The sequence below is a fragment of the Pinus tabuliformis genome, chromosome 3_2, assembly GCF_031772625.1.
Source record: "Pinus tabuliformis cultivar Carrire ecotype Pingquan chromosome 3_2, CPIR1, whole genome shotgun sequence".
In the NCBI taxonomy this organism is placed as follows: domain Eukaryota; kingdom Viridiplantae; phylum Streptophyta; class Pinopsida; order Pinales; family Pinaceae; genus Pinus; species Pinus tabuliformis.
Window position 1 is genome coordinate 242,977,052 of NC_142302.1, and position 15,840 is coordinate 242,992,891.

General features: G+C 41.3%; 1 protein-coding gene across 2 annotated transcripts in view; it reads left to right on the plus strand.

Annotated features, from left to right (window-relative positions):
* LOC149180593 (sterol 3-beta-glucosyltransferase UGT80A2-like) overlaps positions 1 to 15,840 on the plus strand; it is a 394,856-nt gene that overhangs the window by 165,722 nt on the left and 213,294 nt on the right. For both annotated transcript variants that reach the window (XM_089416191.1, XM_089416190.1), the window contains exon 6: positions 13,217 to 13,328. In XM_089416191.1, coding sequence (XP_089272317.1) covers positions 13,217 to 13,328 — 112 coding nt within the window. The remainder of the gene's footprint in view (positions 1 to 13,216; positions 13,329 to 15,840) is intronic.

A 15,840-nucleotide genomic window follows, 5' to 3' on the forward strand; every position in this document is an offset into this window, starting at 1 on the left:
GTCGAGTTCCATTACTTCTGCTTGTTGGACGAGTTGGCAATATTACTAGTCGTGGATCCATTATGTGTATAATTATGAAACATCATTGAAGTGACAAGCCGAGGTTGAGTAAGATTGTTGAAGTTGCCACAAATTCCACCATTGCTAAGTTTTCCCAAGTTCTAGTCGAGTTTTGAAGTGGAGTTTGGGTCTCTGCTCAAGAGAATGAGGAATGCAAATATGGAGTGGAAAATTTCACTTTTCGAAACTCCTGCAATGCTAGTTGAAATTGTGATTATGCACTGGTTATGTTGGTCATGGTATCTCTGCGTTGAATGGTGCGTAACAATTCGTTGAGATCTCTGGATACAATTCCTCTAATCTACAGTTCTTCCTGCATTGAATTGAGTATGGTATGCCAACAACTGGTATGTATTGCATGCATTGTCAACTTCTTGGGTTGAGCTCCAATTTTTGAAGACCGTATGGTGTATTGCATTGAAGCATAATATGTTTTGAATTGGGCATGGTTGTTGTTTTTTATATGCTGGGTGAACTCCATGAAGGCCGTATGAAGTCTTTATTTGGTGGTGATATAATGGTGTAAAGTTTCAGTTGAAGTTTTTTTAGTGGAATTTTGATTATGATTCATATATATATGAATTTAAAAAAAATAAAAAGGAGAGGCTATGGTATATTATATACGAGGAGTATATATATATTTTAAGGTTGAAAGCATGAATGGTTGGTATGCCATATGAATTATATATGTGATGGAGGTATACTAATGAAGTTTTGAAGACAACCACTAAATTTGATTACAAATACATCAATGTTTTTTGCAACCACTGAATTCTTTTGAGGCCAGACTAGAATATATGATGCATTCACTAATATCCATAGTGGGAGTAGTTCTCAATGGAAAGGAGAACTACCCTGAGTGGTCCCAGAAGATAAAACACACCCTCATTTTCAATGAGTTGTGGAAAGGGGTTTGTGAAGGAGAAGGAGATAATGCACCTGAAAAGCCCACTTCAGATAAGGAGCTTGCCATTTGGGAAAACAAGAACAACAAGGCCTATGCCTTGATTGCAATGTCAGTAAATGAAGAGGTGAGTCGCCATATTTCTCCATTTTCAAATGCTTTTGAAGCCTTAAATAAGTTGAAGGAATTGTATGACTCACACTCTGAACTTGAAGTTGTTCAATTGATGATTAAGTTGTTCAGTCTTGAGTTAAAAAATGATGACCCTCTTGCCTTAGCATCAAAAGTAAGATCCATTATGCATGACATAAAAGCCACTGGTGTTGAAATAGATATTCCTCTCATAACTTATGTCAAGGCACTATATCCCACCTATTCACATTATCTTGAGTCATTGCAAGCAAGTGACAACCTTAAGGAGATTACCTTTGACTCCCTTGAGAAGAAGTTTGCTGAGAGAGAGAAGGCTTTTGGGAAGAAGACAACTCCTCAATCTACTGAAGAAGCTGTGTGCCTTGCACAGAAAGAGAAGAATCATGCACAAGATTCTTCTAGAGGAAGAGGTGGCCGAAGAGGAAGAGGAAGGAGGAATTTTAGAGGCAGGGGGGCAGAGATTTCCAAGGAGAAAGTTCTGATCTTCATTGCATATGATGCAATAGAGATGGACATGATGCTTCCACATGTAAGCTGCCTTGGGACAAAATTGAGCAGGAAAGAAATGAAGGAAAAGGTAAAACACCTGATAAAGGGAAAGTGTAATGTTCCTAATTAGGAAATTCAGTGATATACAAAGAAAATAAACAAACCAACATCCAACAATGAGACACAATTAGTAAACATCGATAAAAACACTGCAAATAAAGATCATTTGAGCCATTTTATTAATTCTTTTTGGAGCAAGTACAATAGTGATGGAATGGTGCACCTGGGCTTGTCTCAAGGGACAAGCGTGACAAAACCCAGGTGAGAAAATGATAGCCCTTGTGTTGCACAACTGTTTCTCCAATGATGATCTGCACTGCTCAGAAACTGTGCTGACTACTAGAAAGGATGTGCTGGCAGAAAATGTTGCAACTTCAGCTCCCGGATCCTCAACAAAAATCCACGAAAACCTAGAAAGGGTTTGGCCCAGTTTAGACCCTCGAAAATCGACCCCCAAGTACCACGTCCTCCTTGTCACGCTGGGAATCACAGCCTGTCTGGAAATGGATGGAAAGGCTCTCCAAATCACCCCCAAAAGTTGAGATGCTGCCCCCTATGGATTTCCTCTCTTCTCCCGTTTGACTCCAGCTCTGTAGCTCCTTCCCCCAACTCCCACATGAGTCTAGGAATGGACCTCTGCGCAGTCCTCAATGACTGAAGTCGAGCTGCCCAAAAGCAACAATCTCCTACTCCAAAACTCTCCCCAAGGGCTGATCCTCTAATGAAACTCCAACTCCCAAAATTTCCCTGTAAATGCTGCTTGGGAGCACCCCCAAATCACTACCGCGTGCCCAGAAATACGCACCGCTGAATCGAAGGCTGAGTGATGTGGTTGTAAAACTTCTCTGATTCTCCTCCAAGGTAGTATGAATTGCCTTCCTAGGGTGGCACTCGAAGTCCCCCGAAGAAAGGTTGTGTCTCTCGCCTGGAAAACTCATGGCTGAACAACTTGGTAACTCAACTAAGCAGCGCGAGCAACACAAATGAGTTTGGTGGTAAAATGATGCCGTGGGTTGGGCAGTTCCTTCTCCTTATAACTTCATGGGCCTTCCTTCCCCATGTGGGCCCCTCTCCCAAGCCATTTGATTTTCCATCCAAGGTAATTCGAATTTCCCAAGTGTCCAATTATGTTTTCCTCCTTGTGGGTGGCCCCCACATCCCACTAGTAATGTAATTCAACCCCCTTATTTCTCCTAAGTTTCTAAGTCAAAAATGTATGGCTCCACCTTTACCAAAAATTAATCAAAATTGTTGAAGACTAAACTCGTGACAAATATTTTTAGGAAGGGACATTACAGTCCTCCCCTCCCAAATGGTGCTTCCCCTCATCATCTAGTGCAGGTAGTTCTACTGCTGCTGTCACCTGTTGTCTCAACACCTTTTTGAGGTATGAGACATGGAAGATGTTGTGAATCCTGCTCCCCTGGGGAAGCTCCAACTCCTTAGCCACCTCTCCAACTCGCCTGACCACCTGGTACGACCCATAAAAATGTTGCTATAACTTTTCAACCCCTTTTTGTTTCAAGGTAGACTGTCTATATGGCTGTAGCCAAAGATACAGCAAGCCCCCCTCCTCAAAATGTCTCTCAGTCTGGTGCCTGTTCGCATACATCTTCTGCTATTACCGCGCTGTCACTAAGTTGTCCTTGAGATCCTTGAGAATGTCTTGGCTCTCCAAGATCCAATCTTTGGCCTTTGGGACCTGTTTGTCTCCAAAAAAAAGTCAGCAAAAGACAATGCATCATAACCATACAAGGCACGGAAAGGGGTCATATCGATAGACAGGTGATGGGTGGTGTTGTAGTAATACTCGCCCAAGTGTAGCCAATGAATCCAAGCCCTTTGCTTCCTAGTCACGTAGTTCTTGAGGTACCCCTCCATCCATCGATCAACTCGCTTGGTCTGGCCATCTGTCTATGGGTGATAGCTCTTGCTAGGGGTGAGCTCGGTACCGACCAATCTGAAGAGCTCTTGCTAGAATCCCCCCATGAATCTGCTATCTCGGTCACTCACTATGTTCTTAGGAAGCCCGTGCAAACGAAAAACTTCTCTGAAGAACAACTCTGCAACCTGTGAAGCTGAATACCGGGTCAGATGGCGAAGAAATGGGCGTACTTTGTCAACCGATCAACTACCACGTAGATGCAATCCTTGCCCTGTACTGTGGGGAGCCCAATGATGAAGTCCATGGAGATACTCTCCCACTTCCCCTCAGGAATGGGGAGCGGCTGCAATAACCCGGCGGGGTGGATCAACTCCCCCTTGTTCCTCTGGCATGCCTCACACTCCTGTACGTGCCTCAACACGTCCCCCTTGAGGCCCTTCCATGTAAAACGTTCCCTGACTGCCATGTATGTTTTTCTGAACCCCTGATGTCCTGAAAATGGCGAGTCATGTGCTGCTTGGAGCACTCCCTCCCTCAACTGCGAGCTGGGTACTAGGAATATGTGCCCTTTGTAGTAGATGACCTCGTCCATCACCCGGTAGCGCTCATCTACGTGGGTCCCCTCCAGAATCTCGCATGCCCTCCTGTCTTTGGAATACTCTACCAGCAACTGGGCCTTCCAATCATGGCAAATGCTCTTGAGTGAGAGGCTAGCGGGTCTCCTGGATAGGGCATCAACCACTAAATTGTGTTTCCCCTGCACATACTCTATGTCAAAATCATAGGCTTGCACCTTGCTGACCCATATCTCCTGTCTGTCATTGAGACCCTGCTGCTTCATGAAGTGGCGAAGGTTGTTGTTATCAGTCTTCACTCTGAATCGGTTACCGACCAAATACTGCCGAAATTTGGCCAAGGCATGCATAATGGCCAGCATCTCCTTGTCATATATAGAATATGACCTCTCATTGGGTAAGAGATCCTGACTCTCGAAAGCAATGGGGTGCCCATCATGAGATAATACTACCCCAATTCCCTCTCCTGATGCATCACACTCCACGGTGAAGGGCTAGGAGAAGTCCGAAAGTGCCAATACTGGACAACTGCTCATCACTTCCTTGAGGCGATCAAAAGCTGATTGTGCTCCATTTGTTCATGCGAAAGCCCCTTTCTTAGTCAGATCCTTGAGGGGAGCTCTCCTAGCTGCGAAAATCCCTTGACAAACTTCCGGTAATATGTGCAGATGCCTAAGAAGCCTCTCAACATTGTCACATCCTTGGGTACTGGCTAGTCTCGAATAGCCCGTATTTTCTCCTCATGTACCTTCACTCTGTCTGCGCCAATAGTGTGCCCCAAGTAGAGCATCTTAGTCAGGCCAAACTCACACTTGGATAGTTTGGCATAGAATTGCTGTTCGTCAAAAATGCGGAGCACCTTGTCCAGGTGTTGGAGATGCTCCTCCCAAGTCTTGTTGTATACCAATATGTCATCAAAAAACACCAATACCAACCTCCTCAACTGCCTCTGGAACACATGGTTCATACATGACTGGAAGGTGGCTGAGGCGTTGGTCAAGCCAAAGGGCATGACCAAAAACTCGAAGTGTCCATAATGGCATGAAGGATGTGTTGGGGATGTCTTGATCCCTCACCCTAATCTGATGGTACCCCGAACACAGTTCTATCTTAGAGAAGTACTTGGCTCCTCTAAGCTCATCCATCAACTCATCGATGCGGGGCATGGGGTACCGGTTCTTCATTGTCTTCTTGTTGAGCACCTTATAATCGATGCACATGTGAAAGGTCCCATCCTTCTTCTTCACCAGCACTACTGAAGAAGCAAAGGGACTGGAACTCAGCCTGATGTGGCCCAACGCCAACAACTCTTTGATGGCCCGCTCAATCTCGTCCTTATAGGCCTTGGGGTGCCTATAAGGGGTGGTAATCACTGCTTGCACACTCAGCTCCAACTCGATGGTGTGCTCAAATCCCCTGTCTGGTGGTTGCCCTGGTGGAATGTCCCCAAATACCACTGAGTATTTGTCTAATAGTGCCTGTATATCCGGGGGTGGTGACTGGGCCTGTCTCCTAGCCTTTGAGATCCTCAACTCCACTGCCCACGCTATGTCTCCATGCGGTAAATATGTTGCCATCCTTTATGCTGACATTGTTTGGGGTGGGTACGAATGCATGCCTCTGAGGACCACCAGTTTGCCATCCAGTCCGGTGAACTACATCTCAAACTTCTTCCAATCCGTGGTAACTTGTCCAAGGGAGTATGGCCACTAGACACCCATCACTACGCTGGTGTCTTGCACATTTACAACAAAGAAGTGGTCTATCATGGAGTAGTTCCCCATGGTCATGGACAAGGCAGGGACATACCGAGTGCACTGCGTAGTTCGGTCACTCGACACCAGAACTGAAAAGCCCTCAAATTCTGTTGTAGTGATGCCCCTCGTTTGAACCAACTGGGCATCAATGAAGTTGTGGGTAGCCCCACTGTCAACTAAGACCGAGGCAAGCTGCCCTTGGATTGTACCTTGATTCCTCAATGTTAGAAATTTGGAGATCCCATAAAGAAGCAAGTACTCCCCCCGATGGAGCAAAAGATGTTCCCCCGTGTGGAGGTGGTGGGGGTGGTCCCCTCTCTGTCGGACTCTCACCATTTCCCACACCACACTCTAGCTCCACATCGTCCTCCTGATCTCTATCTTTTGGTTCCACCTGTTGTACCTTGATACCTAAGGAACAAAGAAACAAACTCGGTGGAAGGAGTCGCAAGTGTATCTTCTTGGGGTACTCAAATACCTCCAAAGCATACTGTCTCTATGATGAAGTGAACAAGAAGTTTATAATATCTAGAGATGTGATCTTTCTTGAATCTTCCAAGACTGACAATGTTGTTGAGCGACAACTTGATCGCTTGGATAGATTCAAACATGCAAAGTCTTTTCAAGAATTTGATAATGAGATTCCACATCTTGAAGAGGGGATTCCTATACTGGATCAATCTGTGGAATCTTCTTCTAAAGCACTCTCTCCCTCGCATGAAGCTCCAGCCACTGATGACACTTTGAGTGATGTGATTGACAGAATTGGGAGACTAAATCTTGATTCATCCCCAACTCAGTCAACTGAGCAACTTGGGTCATCTTAGAAAGGTCCTCCAAAATGGCTGACAAAGACACTTGAAAGTGTACGTCCTGATGAGGTTGGAAAGACAGGAACAAGAAGCTCAACCAGATAGAATGGAGGTGATGTAGAAGATTTTGATTCACTTGTTGATATGGATGTTTCTTATGATTGTGAACTGAATTTGTCTACAGATTTCGAACCAACTTCCTTCAAAGAAGCCACTTCTCATGATGAATGGAAAGAAGCGATGTAGAAAGAATATGATGCCTTGATAAAGAATGACACCTGGAAGTTGGTTGATCCTCCATTGGGAACCAAACCAATTGGTTGCAAGTGGGTCTTCAAGAACAAGTATAAATCAAATGGCTCACTTGACAAGCACAAAGCCAGGCTTGTGGCAAAAGGTTTTGCACAGAAGGAAGGGGTCGACTATGAGGAAACTTTTGCCCCCATAGCAAAATGGGTTACCATCTGGGCACTCTTTGCCTTGGCAACACATAACAGTTGGAAAGTCCATCAAATGGATGTAAAAACTGCTTTCTTGAATGGAGATCTGAAAGAGAATATTTTTATGTCCTAACTAGAAGGATTTGTTGTGAAGGGCCAGGAACATAAAGTATGCAAGCTTGTAAAATCCTTGTATGGCCTCAAGCAAGCACCACGAGCCTGGTACGAGAAGTTAACTGAGCATATTCTGAAACTCAATTTCAAACATTATGATCTTGATGATGCAACTTTGTTTTTCAAGAAAGTTGGCAAAACAGTTGTATATCTTGTGGTGTATGTAGATGATCTTCTGATGACAGGGAACAATGAGAGCTACATTGCATCCATAAAGAAGGAATTGAGGAAAGGTTTTGAAATGACAAATTTGGGTTGTGTTCACTACTATCTTGGTATTGAAGTAACTCAACATCCGAAGTTTATATTCTTCTCTCAGAAGAAGTACATTGGAGATCTGTTGAACAGGTTTGGCATGACTGAGTGCAATCCTTTGACTAGTCCAATGGAACAGTTTTTAAAGCTCACATCCACTGAAGTAAAAGAATTTGAGGATGTAACGAAGTTTAGACAACTTGTAGGAAGTCTCAACTACTTGATTACTACCAGAACAAACATTTCATTTGTTGTTGGAATTCTCTCCAGGCTTATGCAAAAGCCTTGTGAGGGCCATTGGTTTGCTGCAAAAAGAGTTCTAAAGTACATGAAGGGAACTCAAGACTTTGGACTTAAGTATACACAGGTGACAACTTCAGCTTGATTGGATACTCTGATTCAGACTTCGATGGAGATAAAGAAACTGGGGTATCTACTTCAGGTTATGTTATGAGTCTTGGATCAGGAGCTGTCTCTTGGAGGTCACACAAACAATTAGTTCCAATAGATTCCACAACTGAGGCAAAATATGTGGCAGCAGCTAAAGCAACAAAGGAAATTGTGTGGCTCAGGAAAATTTTGGAAGATTTGCAAGAGAAACAAGTGCATTCAACTCCTCTTTTGATTGACAACACTTTTGCAATAAAGTTGGCCAAGAACCCAAAGTTCCATGATTGAATGAAGCAAATCAATACAAAATACCATCTGATTCAACATCATGTTGACACCAAGACAATCCACCTATGCCATTGTTCCACAAATGAGCAGATTGTAGACATCTTCACCAAAGCGCTTGGAAGAGAAAAGTTTGAAAGATTTAGAATGATGCTTGGACTCACCAACATCCCTTCAGATTAAAGGGGGGAATGTTGACACCTAATCTTTGGGATTAGGTAAATCCATGTAAATATTGTAAATAGGAAAATAAAGAGAATTGGAAGACAAAGAGACATTGGGAGATGAAACCCAATAGTCTCCCTCTCCATGTATATATTCATGTTCCATCTTAATGCAAAACACAATTCCTTTTGTGGAGTTACTCCTGGCCTGACATTAGCTAATAACAACATAAGCCTAATTTTCCCACAAGTGTGAGCCATAGGCTGTTAATTGTTGACGTCATCCCTAATAAATGCTCCAAATGCCATGTCCAAGGGTAACAAAGTGTCAAAGAATGTGTAGATTCTTGGATCATTGAAGATTTGAGGTTCGCCCTCAAATCCACCTCAATATCTCCTGTGGGGTCCCAAGATCCAGTTGTAGTGCCATCAAGTGGTCTCCGCGGGTCTCCAATTGTCAAATAATGCCTGCTTCTCTCTAATGTTAGGGCTTCCTTTGGTGCAGCAAGCCCTCCCAAGTCTCTTAATGGGAGACGATCCTCATCTGGGCTCTGAATAAGCTCTTTCCCATCAAGTTGTGTGAATGCCAACTTGGGGGCACATTGGGACTAATGGTGTCATCATGAAGAATCCTCAAAACCAAGTCAAAGTAGACCAACGTCTTGGGTCTTAGAGGTACTTTGAGACGTGTCATTTGCTAGTGCTATCAAGAGGCTGTGGTCTCTCAACATTGCACCTGCTTAGGTCAATGTACTTATGTGAAGGGCTTGGGTACCTTTGGAGTAGGTGCCCATGGCTTGGGCTGCTGAACCACTTGGCAAGAACAACATGGATTCTAGTGAAAGCAACCATTCATCAGCGACTAAGACCAATAATGCATCTAAGTGAACCAAACTTGAATGCTAAGGGAAATTTAATACTTCAAATGAAGATCCCTTTCCAAAATTAGGATCAAGTTCTCGGAAAAATGTTCTCCCTAGGTAGGTGTGGCTGATGCTCAACCCTATTAGGTGCTTCCAACACCTAAGGGAAGTGACAGTTCCTTGGTCCACCCTTCACTTGATAGGTGTTAGTGTATAATAATGTGGTACCAAATTAAAAAAGACCTCATGGTCAAGTGCCATGGTTAAAAGGGACTAGTTGATGGGGGTGTCGACATCCTGAGTGTATAGATGTGAGGAGTGAGCATTCGTGGATGCATGAGTTACCATCTTGGCTTGATTTTTCCACCTTTCTTGTGCGCATTTTACTTCTTGATTATTCCTTGTGTTACTAGTACCACTTATAGTTCAATGGTTAGAGCTTGCTTTGTATGATGTAGTAGTTTTATTACCCCTTTAAGATGAGTCAATTTGTTGCTCATTGAGGTTGGGACATGCAAGGGTTCCTCTTTGATGAAATGTTGCATCATGTGCTCAAGAACTGGGTGATGGCCATATGAGGTAGGTAGAGCTCATGTGAGGCTTTTTACCACGTGCTAATCTTCATGTCCTGACCATCTTTTTGCATTTTGATTTTTCTTTCTTTTGTTTTATTGTGGCCATGATATGCTTTTTCCTTTTCTTTGAGTTATATCAACCTCCCAGGACAAAGTTTTTGGGCCATATTCAAGTATGTGGACATATGAGTGCCAAATCCCCAAGAACTAATGACAAGTTGTACCTAAAGAATGGATGTGAGAAATAGGGCTTGTAATGTGGCATGGAAAGGGTTATGTATGGTATTGGGAAAACGGAACACAATGTATTAATCATGGCTTTCCAAGTAGTGCCCCTGTTATAACCCAAAGGGCCTTAAGGGATGTCCCACTGGACTAGGGTCAAAGATTAATCTCCCTAGTAAGGTGAGAGAACAAGAATATGGTGAAGGTCTGTCATTCTTCTAGATCACCCCATTATGCATACTGAATCCCCAAAACAAACAAGTATAAGCAGCTGATTTGGAAATGATTAAAGTACCTTTTGAATAGCAGTCCACCTTCCTCCATGTGCTAATGTCCTATGGTGACAGGAACACCACTGCTGCAAGTGGCAGAGGCACATGGCATATCCTCGTCTAATGGTGGCTGGCAGTGGCTATTGGCTATCTTGCTAGTTGATTGGCTGTCAAATATAGGAGAAAAATTTCCTCCTATGGGTTACCCATTTTTGTGGGTAACAAGTCCTAAAAATCAAAATATCGTAAAAATCAAGAAAATAGTGGTAAAAATTGGCGAACATTGGCAAAATTAGTATACCACCAAAATATTGATAAAAATCGACAAACATCATCTAGGCCAAAAGATCACAGTTTTGCGATTTTTTGTGATAAAATCAAGATTTTTGCAACATTGTAAATAACTCTGGGTAGTGGCAATCTGGTGGAACTTGGTATCTGGACAGTGTAAGTTTCCACAATAATCAAATTTATCCTCCACAATTGATGCTAGAAAAGAAACCCTGGGAAATGCATATCATCATGCAGAAAGAATGTCCAAAGTGCTAGAATAATCACAACAAATAAACCATGTCCAGCACCCGTGATGAGGTAGCAAGTTAGCAACCATAGCATGCTCCATAACCATCAAAAGCACATCAAGCATGATCATCTCGATCAAAGAAAGGAATTGTGAACATCCAATCCAAAGAAAAACTCCATGGGTACCATAGTGCAAATCATATCTTGTGATGAAAATTACAAGAGTTATCCTCATGCAATATGAGGAGTAACAGACCAGAAGCCCCAGGATGTTAGGTTTCTAATATCCAACTGCTTATTTAATAAAAATTCTGCAATGAAGAAACTGAAATCTAAACTCCAAACACTTTTACTAAATATGCTAAATATTCTAATAAATAATAGTAGTGGAAAATAAAATCACAAAGACACAAGCACACAATAAACAATATACCAAAATTTACCCAGGATACCCCAACTGGGGAAAACTGCCAACTTTTGTGTTTTATTATTATTCTGCTCAACAGAATTCTCAGAAAATTGATTACAAATACTTGGAAAAATTCCCCTTCAATTCGTTGCCCCTTAATACACTGTTCTGCATCTCTGTAACCAACTCGGCCTTTGCATACACAACTGTACGGACTTGTATAGGTTATTTTGCCCTCCTGCGCAGGCTGACTCGGCCTTGATAAGTGAGCACGTCGCTGAAGAAATAGCTGAGGCTATTCAGCCTGTCTCTCTACCCTAGCACGCTGAACTGGAATCTCTTCTTGCTGAGATAAAACACACAAGTCTCTAGCGCGTAATGATAATAATGATAGCCAAGTCTGCGCCCTTCCCTTTTTATAAAATTGAACTGGCTCATCTACCAAGTCGACCTAGCCCATTAACTCAAGTTGAACTGGCTCATTAACTCGAGTCGAACTGCTGAGATTGATTTACTTTTTGACTATAGGAAATTAGAATTTTCGTAAGTCAAAATTAAATGAAAGTATAACTGCGCCTTAGCTTCCCTTGTGGGTTCCACTTCCAAATTTATTATTTAGCGCATTTCTAAATTTAGCAGAACCCTTCCATCTCTAACGTCAATTAACAAAGTATGAGTACAAAGAGATAGCTTTGGTTTCCAGTTCAAAATAACCCATTTGTTGATGTCTTTATTCGACATTCAGTTAAGAAAAACAGAATCACCCCACCATGCTTGAGAATCTGTCTCCTCTGGATCTAGCTGATTCACATAGGTGGCACTGGGTTTTGGAATGGATTGCTTGTTGGTGATCCTAGCAGAAAGATGGGGCTCTGAAATAGGACTTGCATGCATCTTCATTGCCTCACCCAAAGGTAGGGGCTGTCTCACAGTGACTGGCACCTCAATACCTTGGTCAAGAGTTATGGGGGGTGCCTCATTAGGAGTAGATAATCTGGAAATAGTGTGGGGTTACTTCCCTGTAGCCTTAGAAAGGCCATGAGCAGTGTGGAATGCCATGATCAATGTAGTAGCCCACACCCTCTTGGGGTTTCACAGGGATTTCCATGGACATTAGATTGACCTCCTCCTCAACCACCCGAGAACCAAATCATGGGATCCGCTAGTAAAGAGAGACAGTCTCCAGAGTCCATAGGCACTTCTTGTTGCTCTTCCATATTTGTTAAGAAAGGCAGAACATGATGCACCAGGCTCCCATTGAGAGATCACACTACAGATTTCTTGGCTCTCAGTCCCATTAAGTGAGATGGAATCTTGGACAGGATTGCAGTCCTGAGATTTGCTGCACTCAGAGTAGCTGTGCACAAAATGTTGTAGCTGGATTGATAGTCAACTCTCATAATTATTTGTAAATGGTAGAAATTATAACAAAATAGAGTTACAATCAGGTTATCATTGACTTGGTTCATTGAGAGGTTGGTTTGATAAGTTATGCATATTGTGATTCAGATGCTTGCAAAACATCTCATTTGCATATTATTTTCCTGAAACCTTTTTTAACTCCTTTGAAGAGAAGCTATAAACTTGCAGAGCTATTGGAAGTGGTCCCACCTTAAAGGGGACTATGTTTGAGGATACAAATACCCTTTTTCTTTACTGTTTGAATATTTTGCAAAAGATCCTTCACATCGCTAATGAATTTGGTGGTTTGTATCAAATCTATATGATGATGCGTCTTCTTTCAATGATTATGGCGTGCCATTTTATGGTTATTCCTGTACAAATGTTGTAGTTCTTTTCTGCTAGAATATGTTGTATTTTGTGAGTGCCCTGTTGGAGGGTCGGGAGGCAAATTTACTTAAGATTGTTTCTTTTGTTGTTTCTCATTGTATATATAAATGTTAGGTTAAAATAAAATTATGTTGATTTTTGTCGGCAAAATTTCAGGAGTATGGGCACCGTGTGAGATTAGCAACTCATTCAAATTTTGAGGAATTTGTATTGACAGCTGGTCTTGAGTTCTATCCACTTGGGGGAGATCCAAAAATTCTTGCTGAATGTACGTTATACATTTTCTATTTGTCTTTTTTGGATCATGTTTTCTTGAGTGCTATGTTATGCAACTGTAGACTACTGACCATTGTTCCTTCATATTCCTCCAAGTCATAGGCTATGTTCCATCATATACAAAAAGTGGTTCTCATAGAATCTCAAAACATATTACTCTTCTTATTTTGTAATGGCATAAATGGTCAAATTATATTATTGTTTGCTTTTAAACAGTGAATACCAACTTGAAATTTTGACAGGATGAACCTTTGATCCATAATTCTGGCATGTTTTGAATTTGATTTGTAGTATTATTCAGTGCTATCCACTTGCTTATGGAAACCAGTTTAGTTTGAACTGAAAGGGTTGTTGTGCTTTAATCCCAAGTTAGTTACTTTGATAAATCTAGTCTATTTGTCTTTCAGTGACTATATGCATCATGAGGCGATGAGTTATGATTGAATCACACAATGGATTGTGAGTTATTTCCGAAAATCCATCATTATGAAGCCATTGCTATGAAGCCTTAGTTGGGTGAAAGGTTGCTTCCTGAATTGTTGTGTATGCAAGACCTTGGTGTCTATAAGAAACCCCTGATTTTGATGCTGAATTGTCATCACAATTAGAGGCAATATGATTGTGTCCATACCTAACACTTCCATCTCCATTGATCATGAATAAATAGGTACATACGTTGCTGAGTTGAATAAGATACAACGACATACCTTGTATTCTCATGATTTAATGTTATTCCATTCACATATTAATTTCTGTGCACCTATATTTTATCTTTATTAACTCCATGTTTTCATGGCCTTGAATTCATAACTTCAAGTGAATTCACATTCAACATTTGGAATCATTGTCGAGTTTAGAGTTTGACAAGGATAGAGATTCTTGTTTTGGTTGGTGACAATTACTAGGACTGAGATAGAGCATGAAGTCATGAAAAATATGCATCTAGGGAGTGGCTGTTCTTGCTTGAGGAAGTAAATAGTGCGACAACGCTACCTTATCCGAGATAGTGTGCATGTGATTTTTAGTTGATAGGAAGACACGAGGTGAAGTTTAAATATATGGAAATCATTTTAGTATATGGAGATAATATTTTGATTTTTTTAATTTTAATTTGCAAGTTACATTACCATATATAATCTTGTGAATGCCAAAAGAAATGTCTCAATAAGGTACGGATTTGGGAAGCATAGGAGGATTATGACTTATTATTCCTTAGTCATGAAGACCTAAAAGGCTTGGCATCAAACTTGTTTAGATTTCATATCACCCTCAGAGGGGAGGAGAATGATGAAGAATAGAAGATTTCTTACTAGTTTGTGAGACTCGTGAAGGTGGTGTGAAGCTAGGAAGTGTCATCCTCATTCAACAATGTCCCTTACATGGGGAAATCAAGTTCATGTTCACTTCTCAAGAGTGCTAGAGAGGAGAAAGTCGATGGCTAATAGAGAGATGCTTGAGAAAGGCAAGGCGATTAATAGAGAGAGGACATCCAAAAACTCTTGAAGTATAAGTTGTAATTGTGATGCTTATGATAGAGAGGGAACAATAACATTGATGGTATAATGATAATCAATAAGAATAAGTTTGGTAGTGTTAAGATTATCTTGCAACATATGATGTAATAGCTGCTACCAAAATTGGTTGAATCGACGTTATATTAGGAATGGATAGGTGACTGACATTAATTACGCTACACCAAAGGAGATGGACAAGGAATTAAGGTTGTATGGATGGAAATGAAGTAACTAGTAGTCATGGTTGAGCATCTCCAAGGAAAGAGTTTGTGAAGGGTTTGCGTAGGAACAAAGATGATGCTTAAAAAGTGCATTGATCCGTTGCCAAGCATAATAATCTTAGGTGTTTTCTGTTAAAATTAGGGTGCACGTATTCATAAATATGGAAAGGATAGAAAATTAGAGATATATATTATATTGTTGGAAAATATGGTAGCCATAATCGGTATTTTCATCTTGAAAAAGAAATGGAAATTTGAATTTTAAATTTGCCTCCAATTTTATTAGGTCGGCTGGGCCCCTAAGAGGCACCCATTCGACCCCCACTTGATGGCTATATAAAGGAGATCATTTCCCCTCATTTGGACACATGAATTTGGTCTCATGCATTTCTGATCGAGTGAAATGACAGAAGGGCTGAAATTTTAGTAGGCCAAAATTTTAGGAGGGGGTCGAAATTCTAGGGAGGGTTGAAATTTCAGGGACTTGAATTTTGACATGGCACTTCATCGTGACCTTGGTTACTGGTTTGGTAATTTTTATGCTATTATTATTTATGATGTATAGATGAATCTAGAAACTCTCTCTCTCATAAGGAAAAACATTTTCTTGGTTTTCCCCTTGTGGGTTTTGCCTTGATTGTGTGCCTAATTTTTGTGTCTCTTGTCTCATTGTTTCATGGTTACTTTACTGCTCTTCCATGTTTATTAGTTGTTGTTTTGCTTCTATATAATTGCCTAAATAATATGGAATTTAATACTATGTAAAAAC